Source organism: Protopterus annectens, chromosome 13.part0, assembly GCF_019279795.1.
Source record: "Protopterus annectens isolate FY-2018-M chromosome 13.part0, PAN1.0, whole genome shotgun sequence".
Classification (NCBI taxonomy): Eukaryota; Metazoa; Chordata; order Ceratodontiformes; family Protopteridae; genus Protopterus; species Protopterus annectens.
In genome coordinates, this window is record NC_056747.1 from 510,413,590 (window position 1) to 510,427,204 (window position 13,615).

The following is a 13,615-nucleotide window of genomic DNA, read 5'->3' on the forward strand; positions in this document are numbered from 1 at the left end:
CACGTTGGATGTCTCCGGGATGTGCGTTGCTATCAGAAAGCGTCCGGTGGACACAGCCCATTTCCAAATCCTGAGGGCATCTCTGCACAATGGATAAGACCTGGTTCCCCCTTGTTTGTTTATGTACCAGACCACTGACATGTTGTCTGTCTGAACTGTCACTCTTCCCAGAGGCAAGGACTTGTGAAAGTGCTGCAATGCTAGAAACACAGCCCTCAGCTCTAGGACATTGATGTGCAGATTGTATTCCAAGTTGGACCATTGACCTTGGACTGTTCTTTCCTGAAAAAGCCCCCCCCACCCTATCAGGGAAGCGTCCGTGGTCACAGTCGCTGTAGGACTGGGTAATACGAACGGTCGGCCTGATGTTAGATCCTGACTGTGCATCCACCAAAGGAGATCCCGTTTGCAGGAGTTCGTGATTAGGATCTGGTGAGACAGTGAAAGCTGTCGGTACGACCACTGAGCGAACAGCATCCACTGAAGAATTCTCATATGCATTCTGCCTAGGGGAACTACAATAAGAGCAGCTGCCATCATTCCTAGGACTCTTAAGATTTATTGTGCAGGGACTTTCCTGCTCTGAAGAAGGATAGAAATCTGACTTCTGAGGGCTGATACTCTTGATGGGGGGGAAGACTGATTTGAGCCAGGGAAGTGTCTAAATCTGCCCCTATAAATGAGATATGCTGTGAGGGCAATAATGCAGACTTTCCAAAATTGATTGTTATGCCTAGAGAGGAGCAAAGGTTGATGGTGTAATCCCTGGCTTGCACAAGACGATACTCGGTGGTGGCAGAGAGGAGCCAGTCGTCTAGGTAAGGAAACACTCGGAATCCCATCTGTCTCAAGTGAGACGCTACTACTGCCATGCATTTGGTGAACACCCTGGGGGCTGAGGTGAGGCCAAAGGGCAGAGCACGAAACTGGAAGTGACTGGCTCCCAGCCGGAAGCGCAGATGATCTCTGGACGCTCTGGCCATCTTGATATGGTAGTACACGTCTGAGATCTATAGAGCACATCCAGTCGCCCTCCTGTAGGAAAGGAAGGATCGACTGTAGCGTGACTATCCGGAACTCTGCCTTCTCCACGAAGGTGTTGAGTTTGCTGAGGTCCAAAATTGGTCTCCAGTCCCCTGTTTTCTTTGGAACTAAAAAGAACCTTGAGTAAAGTTCCGGATCCTATTTGGTCCACCAAGACTGGTTGGATGACTCTGTTTTCGAGCAGCCTTTTTATTTCTACGACTGCCTGGTCTCGCAGACTGGGTGGAACATCTGAGAGCTTTTTGGGGCAGGTGGAATTTTTATAAATGGAATATTGTAGCCTCTGGTAACTATGCTTTTTACCCAGGAATCTGATGTGAGATTTAGCCAAGCGACCCCCGACTGCCTCCAGAGTAGGACAGCCGGGCCTGCACTCAGGAGTGCTGGAAGAGGTTCCCAGAGAAAGTCTCTCTGTCGCCCTGATTTTGCGGACCCCCTCTGCCACCTGAGCGGCATTTTCCATTTCTTGCCCCTCCTCTGCCTCTGGAGGGGGCATCACTCTGAGTGGGCTGAAAGGATCCCAGAGTCTTTCGGAACCACATTTTTCCGCCTCTATGCCCTTTGGGGTATGGTCTAGACGGGGTGGAAAAACGGACCCCTACGGCAGACAGGGTCTTCCCTTCTTGCTCGCACCTAGAGTCTCCTTTACTTTGGGGCCAAACAAGGAAGCACCATCAAAGGGGACGTTTGTAAAGGAAGACTTGAAGGATTCCGCAAAGGAGCATAGGCGCAACCAGGATTGCCTCCTCAGAGCAATCGCTGAAGCTGCCGCTCTACTCGATCCTTCGGCTGCGTATGAAATAAGCCTCATGGACGAGTTCGCTATGGAACTGAGGGTGTTAAGCTGTGCTCTCACTTTTTCGGAGACAGCAGCATCTGTGTTACCCTGGAGAGTATCTCCGAGTTCTTTAAGGAGATCTCTCTGTAGACGCGTGAAATGCGTAAGGTAGTTGAGCGATCGCATGGAGAAAGTCGCAGAACTAAAGACGCGCTTCCCATACCTGTCCATCGTCCTAGAATCCTTATTAGGAGGATGGACAGAGGAAGATGATTCGGACATTTCCTTTTTAGTGGCTGCCGCCACCACCATAGTATCCACGGGAACCCTTTCATAAGGTAACTCTTGTCTTGAGGGGCCGTGATATATTTGTTAGGTCTGCGGGGGACCTGTTCCACTGTATCAGGTGATTCCCAAGCTCTACGGGCTATGAGTTCCATTAGCTCCTCAAACGGTGGGGTCACCCAGGAGGTAGAAGGTTGAGCCCCAAATGCCTTCAGCAGTACCGATTCGTCTACAGAAGGGGTAAGGGATTGCCAATCTCCCCTCTGTTTCAAGATTACTAAAATGTCAGCAAAAGAGACATCTTCAGAGGGGAACCGTGGGGACCCTTCTGCTTCATCCAAATCAGTATCAGATGTTAGAGATTCCTGTGGGGAATCAATGTGCCTCCTCTTGCACAATCTTTTCCTCGGTACATCCTCAGAGGGGGCTTCTGGGGATGCCTCAGTGGAAGTAGGGGCGCCCTCTGGGGCTTGCTGAGGCATTGGGTCTCGACGCTTAGCAGGGACCGAAGATACAGAAGCAGAACACGGACCCTTTGGGGAAGAAGAAGAAGATGTCAATGATATATGTGTCTGTTCAGACAAGACCTTCTTTCATGATGTCGAAGGCACCGGTGCCCTGGTCCAAGGACCCCACCGGTTCCGAAGAAGCCGGTAGCCTCCCCGGAACCGGGACCACGGGTTCCGACCCTGAGGATGGATCCAAACTGATCTGAGCAGAGGCCCCGAGGGGAAGAGTCGGAATCGAAAGTTCGGTTCGACTGTCCCCCCCGGAACCTAGGAAAGACCGTCGGCTCCGAGACCCCCCAGCTGGTTCTGAGGGTGTCTAGGTTAAAGGTGTCGATAGCACTACTGGAGACTTCGGCACCGAGGGCTCTACACTCATCGGCTCTTCGATTCCTGGCTCCGACGACTCGACAGGTCTCGGAGGAGGATTTGTCGAGGGGGTGGGAAGGGTCTCGAGTTTTGAAACCAACTGGGATGAAACTTCGATCAGTCTGGACAGAGTCGAGTTCTCCATTAGTTTCTGTACCACTCGGTCCACGTCGGAATCGGAAAACAGCCTTGAAGAAAGGGTCGAAGGGGCCGAAACTGTCACCGAGCGAAGGATTGAAGGCGGTGGTAACTCCGACACCGGCTCCAATACGGTAGTCTCGATCAGAGACAAGGACTCGACGCCCGACCCAGAGGTCTTTGGAGCCAGCGTCCGAATCTGAAAAGAGGTTCTCGGAGCCGAGGACTTAGGCTCCGACACTCTTGAAGACTTCGACCCCTTCGAAGACTTGGACACTTGTTCGGTCTTGTCCAGGACCTCGTGAAATTCGGGTTTTAACAACCCTCTGTCTACCAACTTCCTGCATCTTTCCAGCATGACCCTCCCACTGAAGGAATGACATATGGAGCAGTCTTCTTGCAAGTGGAGAGGGCCAAGACAGTAGACGCAGGACGAATGGTTATCAGTTATGGACATCTTTTATCCACACTGACACTTCTTGAAGCCTGATTTGGCTTTCTCAGACATTTTAACTCTATCTATATTTAGTAAAAACACCAAAAGCACAGCACACTAAATATATAAGAACACACTATATATATATATATATATATATATATATATATATATAAAATAATACACAAACAGTCTAATGTATAATAAAGATTAACACTATCTTATATATATATATATATATATATATATATATATATATATATATATATATATATATATCAAAGGGGAAAAGTCAAGGCAGAAACTACAAGAATCTAAATACTACTGTCAGTCCTGACAGAATAACCCAAGGCCTTAACTAAGGTAAATACTAACTATTTAAAGCTATTTTAGCTAAGTAACACACTCTATAAGCTAACACACTCTACACTTACTGGCCCAAGCCTCTCAGTATGCGATCTGATGACAGCGGCAAACTAGATCTGGGAGTTAGCACCGGAGGATCATGGGATAGCACTGTGCCTCAAGCTTTCTCGAAGATGTGGAACTGGTGATGTGGCCGACCCGGAGCCGAGGATTGGCTCTGAACCCGTGTGTAAGAACAAACGGCGAGATCGAACAATTTCACACAGTAAAATAAACCCAGTTTCTCTACAGAAAAAGAAAATTTCGTTTATTTTACATCACTTTTAAACTGACAGAAAAAAGAATGTTCCATTTAAAAAAAACACATTAGTCTAAAGACAGTCCATTAAAACACAACACTCCTAACTTTAAAATAACTTTCCTGAAGAGGAAAGTCATAAAACAGTTATAAAATTAAGAAAATGGTATCCCCCCCCCCAAAGAGATCTTATCTGCTCAGCAAAGGAACGCACAAGCCAATCATCAATCCTTGAAAGCCTCAAGAGCATGTGTCAAAACTTGTCTTTTAGTTCAGCTCAAGCTGCCTGACAGTTTGGGCATGTGGAAGGTCCCTTGAAGCTTTGGAAGCTGGTCAGCTGTTATAACCTTGCAGGTTATAACCCATATCGCTAAGGCTACTGCAGCAGTGATCAATATGATAAACATTTAAAGTTGCACAAATAGCAAACAAAATCTTGCAGTAACAAATGAAAGGATGTGGCTTGAACTGAAAACCCAAGTTGCAAACAGCTGCAGATTTCATTGAAGCAATAAGACGACTGTAGAAGAAACGCGCTTTGTGGGAGAGTAAGAGCTAATAAAATACTGGTGCTCATTCTAAGGAGAGGGATCACTTCTCGATGAATATAAATAAGTAAATAACATCTTAAAGAAACAGAATCACAAACTTTGCATACATACTATGTAACGATTATTAAGTTACCTTATTTTCAGTTGGGTCATTCTTTGAAAAGACGCCTCTACTGACTCAGTTGCCCAATAATTATAAAATGCATTAAAAAAATAAATAAAATAGTATCTGCTGTTTAAGTTATTAAGGCAAATGCAGTTACAAGAAGATGTGCAATTATTTCACACATGGGCATTTTAACCCAGTGAAAGGCAATACGACGTAGGGCTACAGAATGATTACAAGCATATGAACAGGTTAATAAGAAAAAAGGTTGCAAAAGTAAAGCACATTTTCACTGGCGGAAACAAAAACGTGCAAAATCTTAAAAGGCAAGTACAAGATTAAAAAAAAAACCTCTTTAGAGATGTTCCACTTCATACATGAGGGTGGGGTGAGGGGGGGGAGCATTTCCTCAAAATGCAATTTTTGACAGGCAAAGTGAACAAATTGCAAATACCAAATGACAGGAGTGATAAAAAAGAAGCACAATAGCAGGTAAACCTTGAAACAGTAGTAGTCCTGAGAAAGTCAAAAAGATATACAGGGGAAAGGAGATCAGCACTGAATGGAACTATATAGATACCGACAGTGCAACAGACATGTACAGCATTCTGCTGTGACCTGCACCTCAGTCCTATTGAACTCTGCATAATCCCTTCTGTACCACTCTGCCCTGTTCATGTCTGCGTAATTCTTCTTACTGGCAAGAAAACTTGGACTTTTCTTATGAAATAAGATGTAAAGTACTGAAAAGGCAATTGCATACACACCAACTGAAAACCTCCAAGGCCCACATGAGCAGTCATGAATCTGCAGAATGGTAGCTGAAAAGAAAAAAAACAAGACAGTACACAGGACACTTGTGCCTGGCCATGATGTTATGTTTCTAGCCTAGAACACCACCATAGCAAGAACACCAGAAGTTGCATCCTGCCTAAATCAAAAAATTAACCAATCCACAATCAAATGCATGTAAAGTAAGCAAGAGTCAAAAAGATATGTACCCATAGCGCCCTTTAATGTAGCCCCATTCCCATCTTGAACTCAAAGAATATCCTTCTACTTTTGCTTTGCAGAAATGCATCCCTACAGCCACACATTACATGCCAGCCAGAAAAGCAGCAAGTCCGATCAATAGTTTTGATTTAAGTACATATTCTAACAATTCTGTCAAATGGCCAAATCATTTTGGTAGCAACAGTGTGAAGTACTTTAACTGGAAAATTATTTTTTTAAATTGATCTCCTGTTTTCTAACAGGTCAATAATTAACTTACTTTCATCTTTGCTCTTCTGTTCTGCTTTAGCTTTTTTGGTCATTTGTTTCTTTTCTTTCATCTTCTGCCTGAGAAAGAAATAAGAAGTTATGTACTCACCACAACGTTCCATCTGAGTAGGTAAACTTCATTTGTCTGCAACCTGTGGGATAGGGATCCGACCTCGGATCTGAGCCGGCAACTTTACAAAGCTTAGATCCGAGCTCCTAGCTCCTCCCCTTACCCATAATCCCCTGCCAACCCTGACTGACATCAGATCAAGTTTGCCCGCAAGCACTATAGTGGATAGCTAATTACATTATCAGAATGGTACATCACTATATGACATGAAAACACATCTGAAGGTCAGAGGGACGGAGGGGGGGAACGGTTGCAGACAAATGAAGTTTACCTACTCAGATGGAAAGTTATGGTGAGTACATAACTTCTTAATCTGAAGTAGTTAACTTCATTTGGTCTGAACCTGTGGGACAGAGTCCCCAGCTACCTAAACCTTGGGCGGCCTTCATGGAAGGATGTTCCGGAGCACTGCGGAGCCAAAAGAAGTTCTTCCTCTGGAGGTAATGTCCAATTTATAATGATTGATGAAGGTATAAGATGAGGCCCAAGTGGCTGCTGAACAGATATCATCCAAGGAAACCCTGGATTTAAAGGCGGCAGATGTAGTCATAGCCCTAGTTGAATGGGCACGAACTCCTTGAGGTGTGGGCCTACCGGAATTTTGATACGCTGTAATGATACACTGCGAAATCCATCTCGATAAGGAAACTTTCGAGATCGGTTTACCTAGATTAAATTTGGCAAAGGAGACGAACTGGTCGGATTGTCTATGACCACTTGTCCTATGAATGTAAAATCTAAGTTGTCTGTGTACGTCCAAAGAATGTAGTTTGTACTCCCCTTTGGTCTTGTAGTTAGGAAAGAAGACCGGCAAGTTGATAGATTGGTTAATATTAGATTCAGAAACTACCTTCGGGAGGAAGGAGGGATTGGTCCTGAGGTAAACCCTATCCTTGTGAAAGGCTGAGTATGGGGGTTTCACAGAAAGAGCTTGCAATTCAGATACTCTCCTGGCTGAAGTAATAGCCACAAGAAAGGCTGTTTTCCAAGACAAATATTTGAGGTCTACTGAAGACGCCGATTCGAAGGGAGGGGCTGTCAGGGCTTGTAATACCATGGTCAAATCCCATGGAGGTACCGCTTCTTTTACTGGAGGTCTAAGAAGAAAGGTGCCCTTTAGGAACGTTTTGCACAATTTTGTAAAATCAAAGGGCCCATTTCAGTACCTACGTGGTAATGAGAGATAGCTGCCAACTGAACCTTAACCGTAGAACAGCTAGCTCCGTCATTAAAAAGACCTGAAAGAAAGTCCAGCACCGCAGGCAAGGGGGCTGTAAAAGGGTCCAAATTATGGCGTTCTGCCCAGGTAGAGGAAACGCTTCCATTTACTACCATAGACCTGCCTAGTAGAGGGCTTGTGCGCTGCTACTAGGATAGTTTTAACTGGAGAAGAGATACTGGGAGTCCTAGCTACAAGTGGAACTGCAGCAGCCAAGCTGTAAGCTTGAGGATAGCCAGGTCGGGAATTGGGAGCCCCTGGGGGTGGGAGATTAGATCCGGAAGGGGATCTAGAATCCAGGGCGGATTCACTCGACGAGACCAGAGGTAAGGGAACCAAGCTTGGCGAGGCCAGAATGGGGCAATGAGGATCATCCTGCTCCCCAACCGACTGGCTTTCTGAAGAAGTTTCAGCATGAGGGGAAGAGGAGGGTAGGCATAGAGAAGATCGGGTGGCCAAGCATGCACCAAGGCGTCCCTCGGGGCTTCCCCGGCAGGGGGAATGAGAGCGAAGTAATTGTTGCACTTCGTGTTTGAGGGAGATGTGAAAAGATTGCAACAGGGCTGCCCCCAAACGGCAAAAATTCAACTCGCTACTCGAGGATTGAGGGACCACTTGTAAGGTGAAAGGATGGTGCGACTCAGTCTGTCCACTAGGATGTTGGTCCTTCCCGGAATGTGCGTTGCAATGAGAAAGCGGTTGGTGGAGATCGCCCATTTCCACACACTCATGGCTTCTCGACAGTGTGGGTAAGACCTGGTTCCCCCTTGTTTGTTGATATACCATACCACAGACATACTTTGGACTGCAATTGTTCCTACAGGCAGAAGGCTCTGAAGTGCTTGCAACAACAACAGCACTGCCCTCATCTCTAGAACATTTATGTGCAATAAGGTCTCCGAATCATTCCATGTGCCTTGAACCATCCTGCTCAAATAATGCCCCCCCCAACCAAGACGAGAGGCGTCCGTGGTCACCGTGGCGAGAGGGGGGGCCATGGTAAAGGGGCGTCCCACCTGGAGGTCCAGCGATTGAAGCCACCAAACGACAGCCCTCTTGCAGGCCCTGCTGAGAGAAATGGGGTGACTCAAGGGGTAATGAAGAAGGGACCGTTGGACTTGGAGAGTCCACTGTAAAATCCTCATGTTCAGACGTGCCATGGGAAGAAGGTTTATAGCGGCTGCCATGGACCCCAGGGCCCTTAGAACCAATCCCGCCGGAGGTTTTGAAGATTGAAAGATGGCCCGCACATGTGCCCTCATGGTGTGTAACCGGTCAGAAGTTAAGAAGGCTAGCTGTCTGTTGGTGTCCAGTCTGGCCCCGATAAAGTCTATCACCTGAGTCGGGGTGAGAAAGGACTTGTCCGAGTTTATGGTGATCCCTAGTTGTGGAGCAAGGTTGAGAAAGTAGTCCCTGGCTAAGCATAGTAGATGCCTTGTCGGGGCGGTGAGGAACCAGTCGTCCAGGTACGGGAAGACCTGCATTCCCTGGAGTCTCAGGTGGGCCGTTATCACTGCTAATACCTTGGTGTACACCCTGGGGGCTGAGGTGAGACCAAAAGGGAGGACCCTGAATTGATAATGACTGGCTCCCAGCTGGAAGCGTAGAAACCTCCTGGACCGTTCATCTATTAATATGTGGTAGTCGACGTCCTTGAGGTCTATGGAGCACATCTAGTCGTTCTCCCGCAGGAGGGGGAGAATAGATTGAAAAGTGACCATCTGGAACTTTTCTCTGGTTACTGACAGATTTAGTAGGGAAAAATCGAGGATGGGCCTTAGGTCCCCCGTCTTTTTTGGCACCAAAAAAAACCTGGAGTAGTAACCCGATCCGGACTGGCCTGGGGGGACGTGCTGGATTGCTCCTTTTCCTAAAAGCAGCCGAATTCCCGCAGCCGCTGCTTCCCTCTGATTGGGTGGAACATCGGGGAGGTGTCCGGGGGTGTCGGGAATGTAGGAAAAGGGAATTTTGTATCCTCTGGATATAATACAAAGCACCCAGTGGTCTGTTGTAATGGACTCCCAAGCTGCCAGGTGCTTCGAAAACGCCCCCCGACTGCCTCCAGAGTGGAGCAGTCGGGCAACCCTTCAGGGTTGCTGCGTGGGCCGATCAGAGAAGGTTTCTCTGGACCCAAAGTTCTTTGGGCCCCCTCTGCCTCTAGGGCGGCGTCCACCCTTGTCCTCCTCTGTCGCGGAAGGACTGCAAGTCCGGAGCGGACTGGGATTGTTGCGACTTTCGGAACCACATCTTCTTCTGTCCCTTTTCGTTCTTGGAGAAGGACCTCTGGGGAGCAGAGAAGCGGACTCCGACGGCAGACATCATCTTCCCGTCCTTTTCGCTCTGGACCAAGGTCTCGCGAACTGTCTTGCCAAATAGGGCAGAACCATCGAAGGGGGCATTCGCAAAGGACACCTTGAAGGGTTCCGCGAAATCACAATGTCAGAGCCAGGCCTGGTGCCTCATAACTAGGCCTGCTCCGCTGGTTCTAGCGGCCCCCTCTGTAGCATGGGATAAAAGCCACATAGAGGTGTTTGACATAGACCTAAGAGTGGCCATGCGAGTGGAGTACAACTGTTTGTCCTCCCCTGACATGGATTCCAAGGGCGATGCAGTGTACTCTTTGATAAGGTCTCGCTGCAGTCGAAGATGTGCCATGTAGTTCAGGGACCTTACAGAGAAGGTCACTGAACTAAAGACCCGCTTCCCGAGACGGTCCATCGAGCGAGACTCCTTGCTCGGGGGATGGACCGAGGGACTCTCTTGGGCTAACTCCCTCTTGGTGACTGCCACCACCAACATGGCATCTATGGGGGGGGGGTCCCTTACTCCAATGGGATTTCTCTGCTGGAGGGCTCAGGATCCTGTCGGGACGTTTGGGGACTGGCTCCACAGTGTCCGGCTCCTTCCATGCCCTAGTGGTGATAAGGTCCACTAAGGGGTCGGCCGGAGGGGACACCCAAGAGGTAGATGGGCCTGCTTTGAACGCCTCCAGGAACATGGATTAATCCGAGGAAGCCTTGGGGGCAGACCACCCCCCCCTCTTATCCTAAGCATTTCCATGATGTCTCCGAAGGAGACATCCTCGGGGGGTGACCTTGGGGAGCCCTCCCCCTCATCTAAATCCGTGTCTTCTGTCAAGGACTTGGGGGAGTCCACGTGCCTCCTCTTACACTTCCGCTTGTGAGGAACATCCTCGGGGGGATTGTCAGGGGACGACTCACCAGCAACGTCTTGTTCCAGGGGAACGACCCGAGACATCAAAACAGGCTGTCCCTGTGGCCGGGCGATGGAAGCCCTACCCAAACGAGAGGGAGTGCGAGATGGAACCGTAGCAGGGAGCGAGGGCCTGGATGCACTCAACAGAGCCCTCTCCACCACATCAAAGGCCGAGGGAGAGCCACTCTCTCTAGGATCCAAGAGCCGACCCTCACTCGGATCCGATGGATGGATCGGAGCCGGTGCCGAGACCATCGGATCCGAAGGGCCAGTGTGCTCCGACCTGGACGGAGCCAAAGACAAACAAAACCCTCGGATCCAAAGCTCAGAGCACGGCTCCGAGAGCTCGGATCCGACAAGGATGGATCCGGAAAACTCGAAGGAAGAGTCGGCGCCGAAGTACCAGATACTGTCGGCGCCGACCCACCCCCGGCTCCAACGCTGCCCGGCTCCGATCGCTCCGAAGCCGGGAAGCGGGTCGGAGAAGGAGCTATCGGGGCAAAGAAGGGTGTTGAGCTCCCCCCCCCCCGGGGGGGGCAGGAGCACTCCCATCTGCATTTGGGCCTGGATGAACCTTCGCATCACCCGGTCCAAATCAGCTTCAGAAAGTCTACGCGTTGATCTCGACGAGGCCACCGAGGCTGGCCGGGAGTGCCGCCTCGATGACCTCGACAGAGATCGGGTCTCCTCCTCCTCAGGTCCTGGTGAGAAGCATGGAGACCAGAGTCGAGAAGGAGGAGACATGGAAGCCGTAGAGGGAGAAGCCCGCTTAGCAGGGAGGGGCCCGAAGCGGAGGCCTCGGCCCGCCGCTTATGGTGTTTCTCCCTCCGTTTTTCTCTCCTGACCTCCCTCTCCTCCGGCACCAAAGCGGGAGATTGCGTCCCGGCCGGGGGGAGGGAGGCAGGGGTGGCCGCTGCCGAAGCCTGGGAGGAGGCCACAGAAGTACCGGGGGCAAAAGTCCCGCCAGGATCAGCTTAGACCTCCGGTCCTTCAGTGCCCTGGGGTTGAACGCCGCACAGATAGTGCATCCAGAGGAAAGGTGTTCAACCCCAAGGCACCGGACGCACTGAGTGTGGCCATACGCCAGTGAGAGCTTATGGCCACACTCGGTGCACTTAGATTGGCTTTGGGGCCTCAGACATTATAAAGGAAACACACTCGCTAGGCCCCAAACACTCTACACACAGAACTACGCACCAGCAAAGGGGAGGGAGGGTAAAATTAACTAAAAGATTCAGCTACGAGTATTAAAACAAAGGGAAACCTAACCACAACACACTCGTACACTAAAAGGTAAAAGAAAACAAAGTTTTAAAACTTCTCACAACTCTGTGAAGACCCTAGAAACAGGAGCTCAAAACCTAGCTGCTGACCAGAAGCGCGGCAAACTAGATCTGAGGTCAGTCAGGGTTGGCAGGGGATTATGGGTAAGGGGAGGAGCTAGGAGCTCGGATCTAAGCTTTGTAAAGTTGCCAGCTCGGATCAGAGGTCGGATCCGTATCCCACAGGTTGCAGACCAAATGAAGTTAACTACTTCAGATCAAATATTTTTAATCAGTTATAATGATTAGGTCAAATTCGGCTTTTTTGTATGCACCATAATAAAAACTTTTAAAACTCCAAGAGGACTAGACCTTTATGCAACAGAATGGTAACACTGCTACATCTCACCTAGAAAAGCATCAATGATGACAAAAAAACACAAAAAGTAAATTTCTACAAGAAAAAAAATCAGATTAAAACAGGTATAACTTGAGATCAAATTACACTAAATTTATTGCCTATGTTCACTGCAATCGCAGAAGACTGAACACAAACAGTTTTAAAGCACCATCACTCAGATTTTACAGACAAGATGGATAACTTCCAAAACTAGAAGTTATGTACTCACCATAACGTTCGATGTATGTGGTCAAACTCGCCTCATTCTTACTCACGGGTTCAGAGCCGAGCATCGGCTCCGATTCGGCCAACCTAATTTTTCTAGCAAAGTCTCTAATTGGCTGGGCTAACCTGGTATCCCATGTTGCACTGCTCCATAGCCCCAGATCTAGTCTGCAGCAATCCAGTCACACCCCATGCACAACCACAGTCCAGGAAGGTAGAACACTATCCAGGGTAGTAAGAAAAACAACCAACATTGAAGGGTACTCAAGACCAAATGTCACCTCCAAATCCTCCAGAAGAGAGGAAGGTGGGAGGGTACGCAAGAATGTGAGGCAAGATGGACCACATACATCGAACGTTATGGTGAGTACATAACTTCTAGATGTTATGTGGTCCAATCTCGCCTACATTCTTACTCACGGGACAGCGTCCTCAGCACCTCTATCCTGGGAGGCTCAAAGGAAGATACTCCTGAGAACTGTGGAACCAAATGAAGCCCGGCCCCTAGAAGCCACATCCAATTTGCAATGAGTAATAAAGGTGTGAGGAGAAGCCCACGTGGCCACAGCACAAATATCATCCAAAGATAGCCTGGAATGGTAAGCTACTGAAGCGGAAACAGCCCTGGTAGAGTGAGCCTTGACGGGGAATGGTAAATTTCTGCCTGCTGACGCATAGATATAGGAAATGCAATCAGAAATCCATCTGGAAATTGTAATCTTAGAAATCGGGGAACCTGTTTTATTTTCTGAAAAGGACACAAACAGTTGGTCAGATTTCCGGAGTTGTTTTGTCCTGTATAAGTAGAAGCGTAGCTGCCTGTGCACGTCCAACTGATGAAATCTGAACTCTGCCTTGTTGGAAAATTGAAGGAAGAAAACTGGCAGCTCAATAGACTGACTGAGATTAACAGTAGATGTAACTTTAGGAAGAAAGGACTGATTAGGTTCTCAAGGAAACCCTGTCCTTATGAAAGATTAAATACGGGGCTTTGATGGACAGAGCTTGAATCTCAGACACCCG

General features: G+C 48.5%; 1 protein-coding gene across 1 annotated transcript in view; it reads right to left on the reverse strand.

The window, feature by feature from the left end:
* Window positions 1-13,615, reverse strand: part of PRKRIP1 (PRKR interacting protein 1) — a 353,977-nt gene that overhangs the window by 113,672 nt on the left and 226,690 nt on the right. Inside the window, exon 5 of the mRNA XM_044054135.1 lies at window positions 6,151-6,218. Coding sequence (XP_043910070.1) covers window positions 6,151-6,218 — 68 coding nt within the window. The remainder of the gene's footprint in view (window positions 1-6,150; window positions 6,219-13,615) is intronic.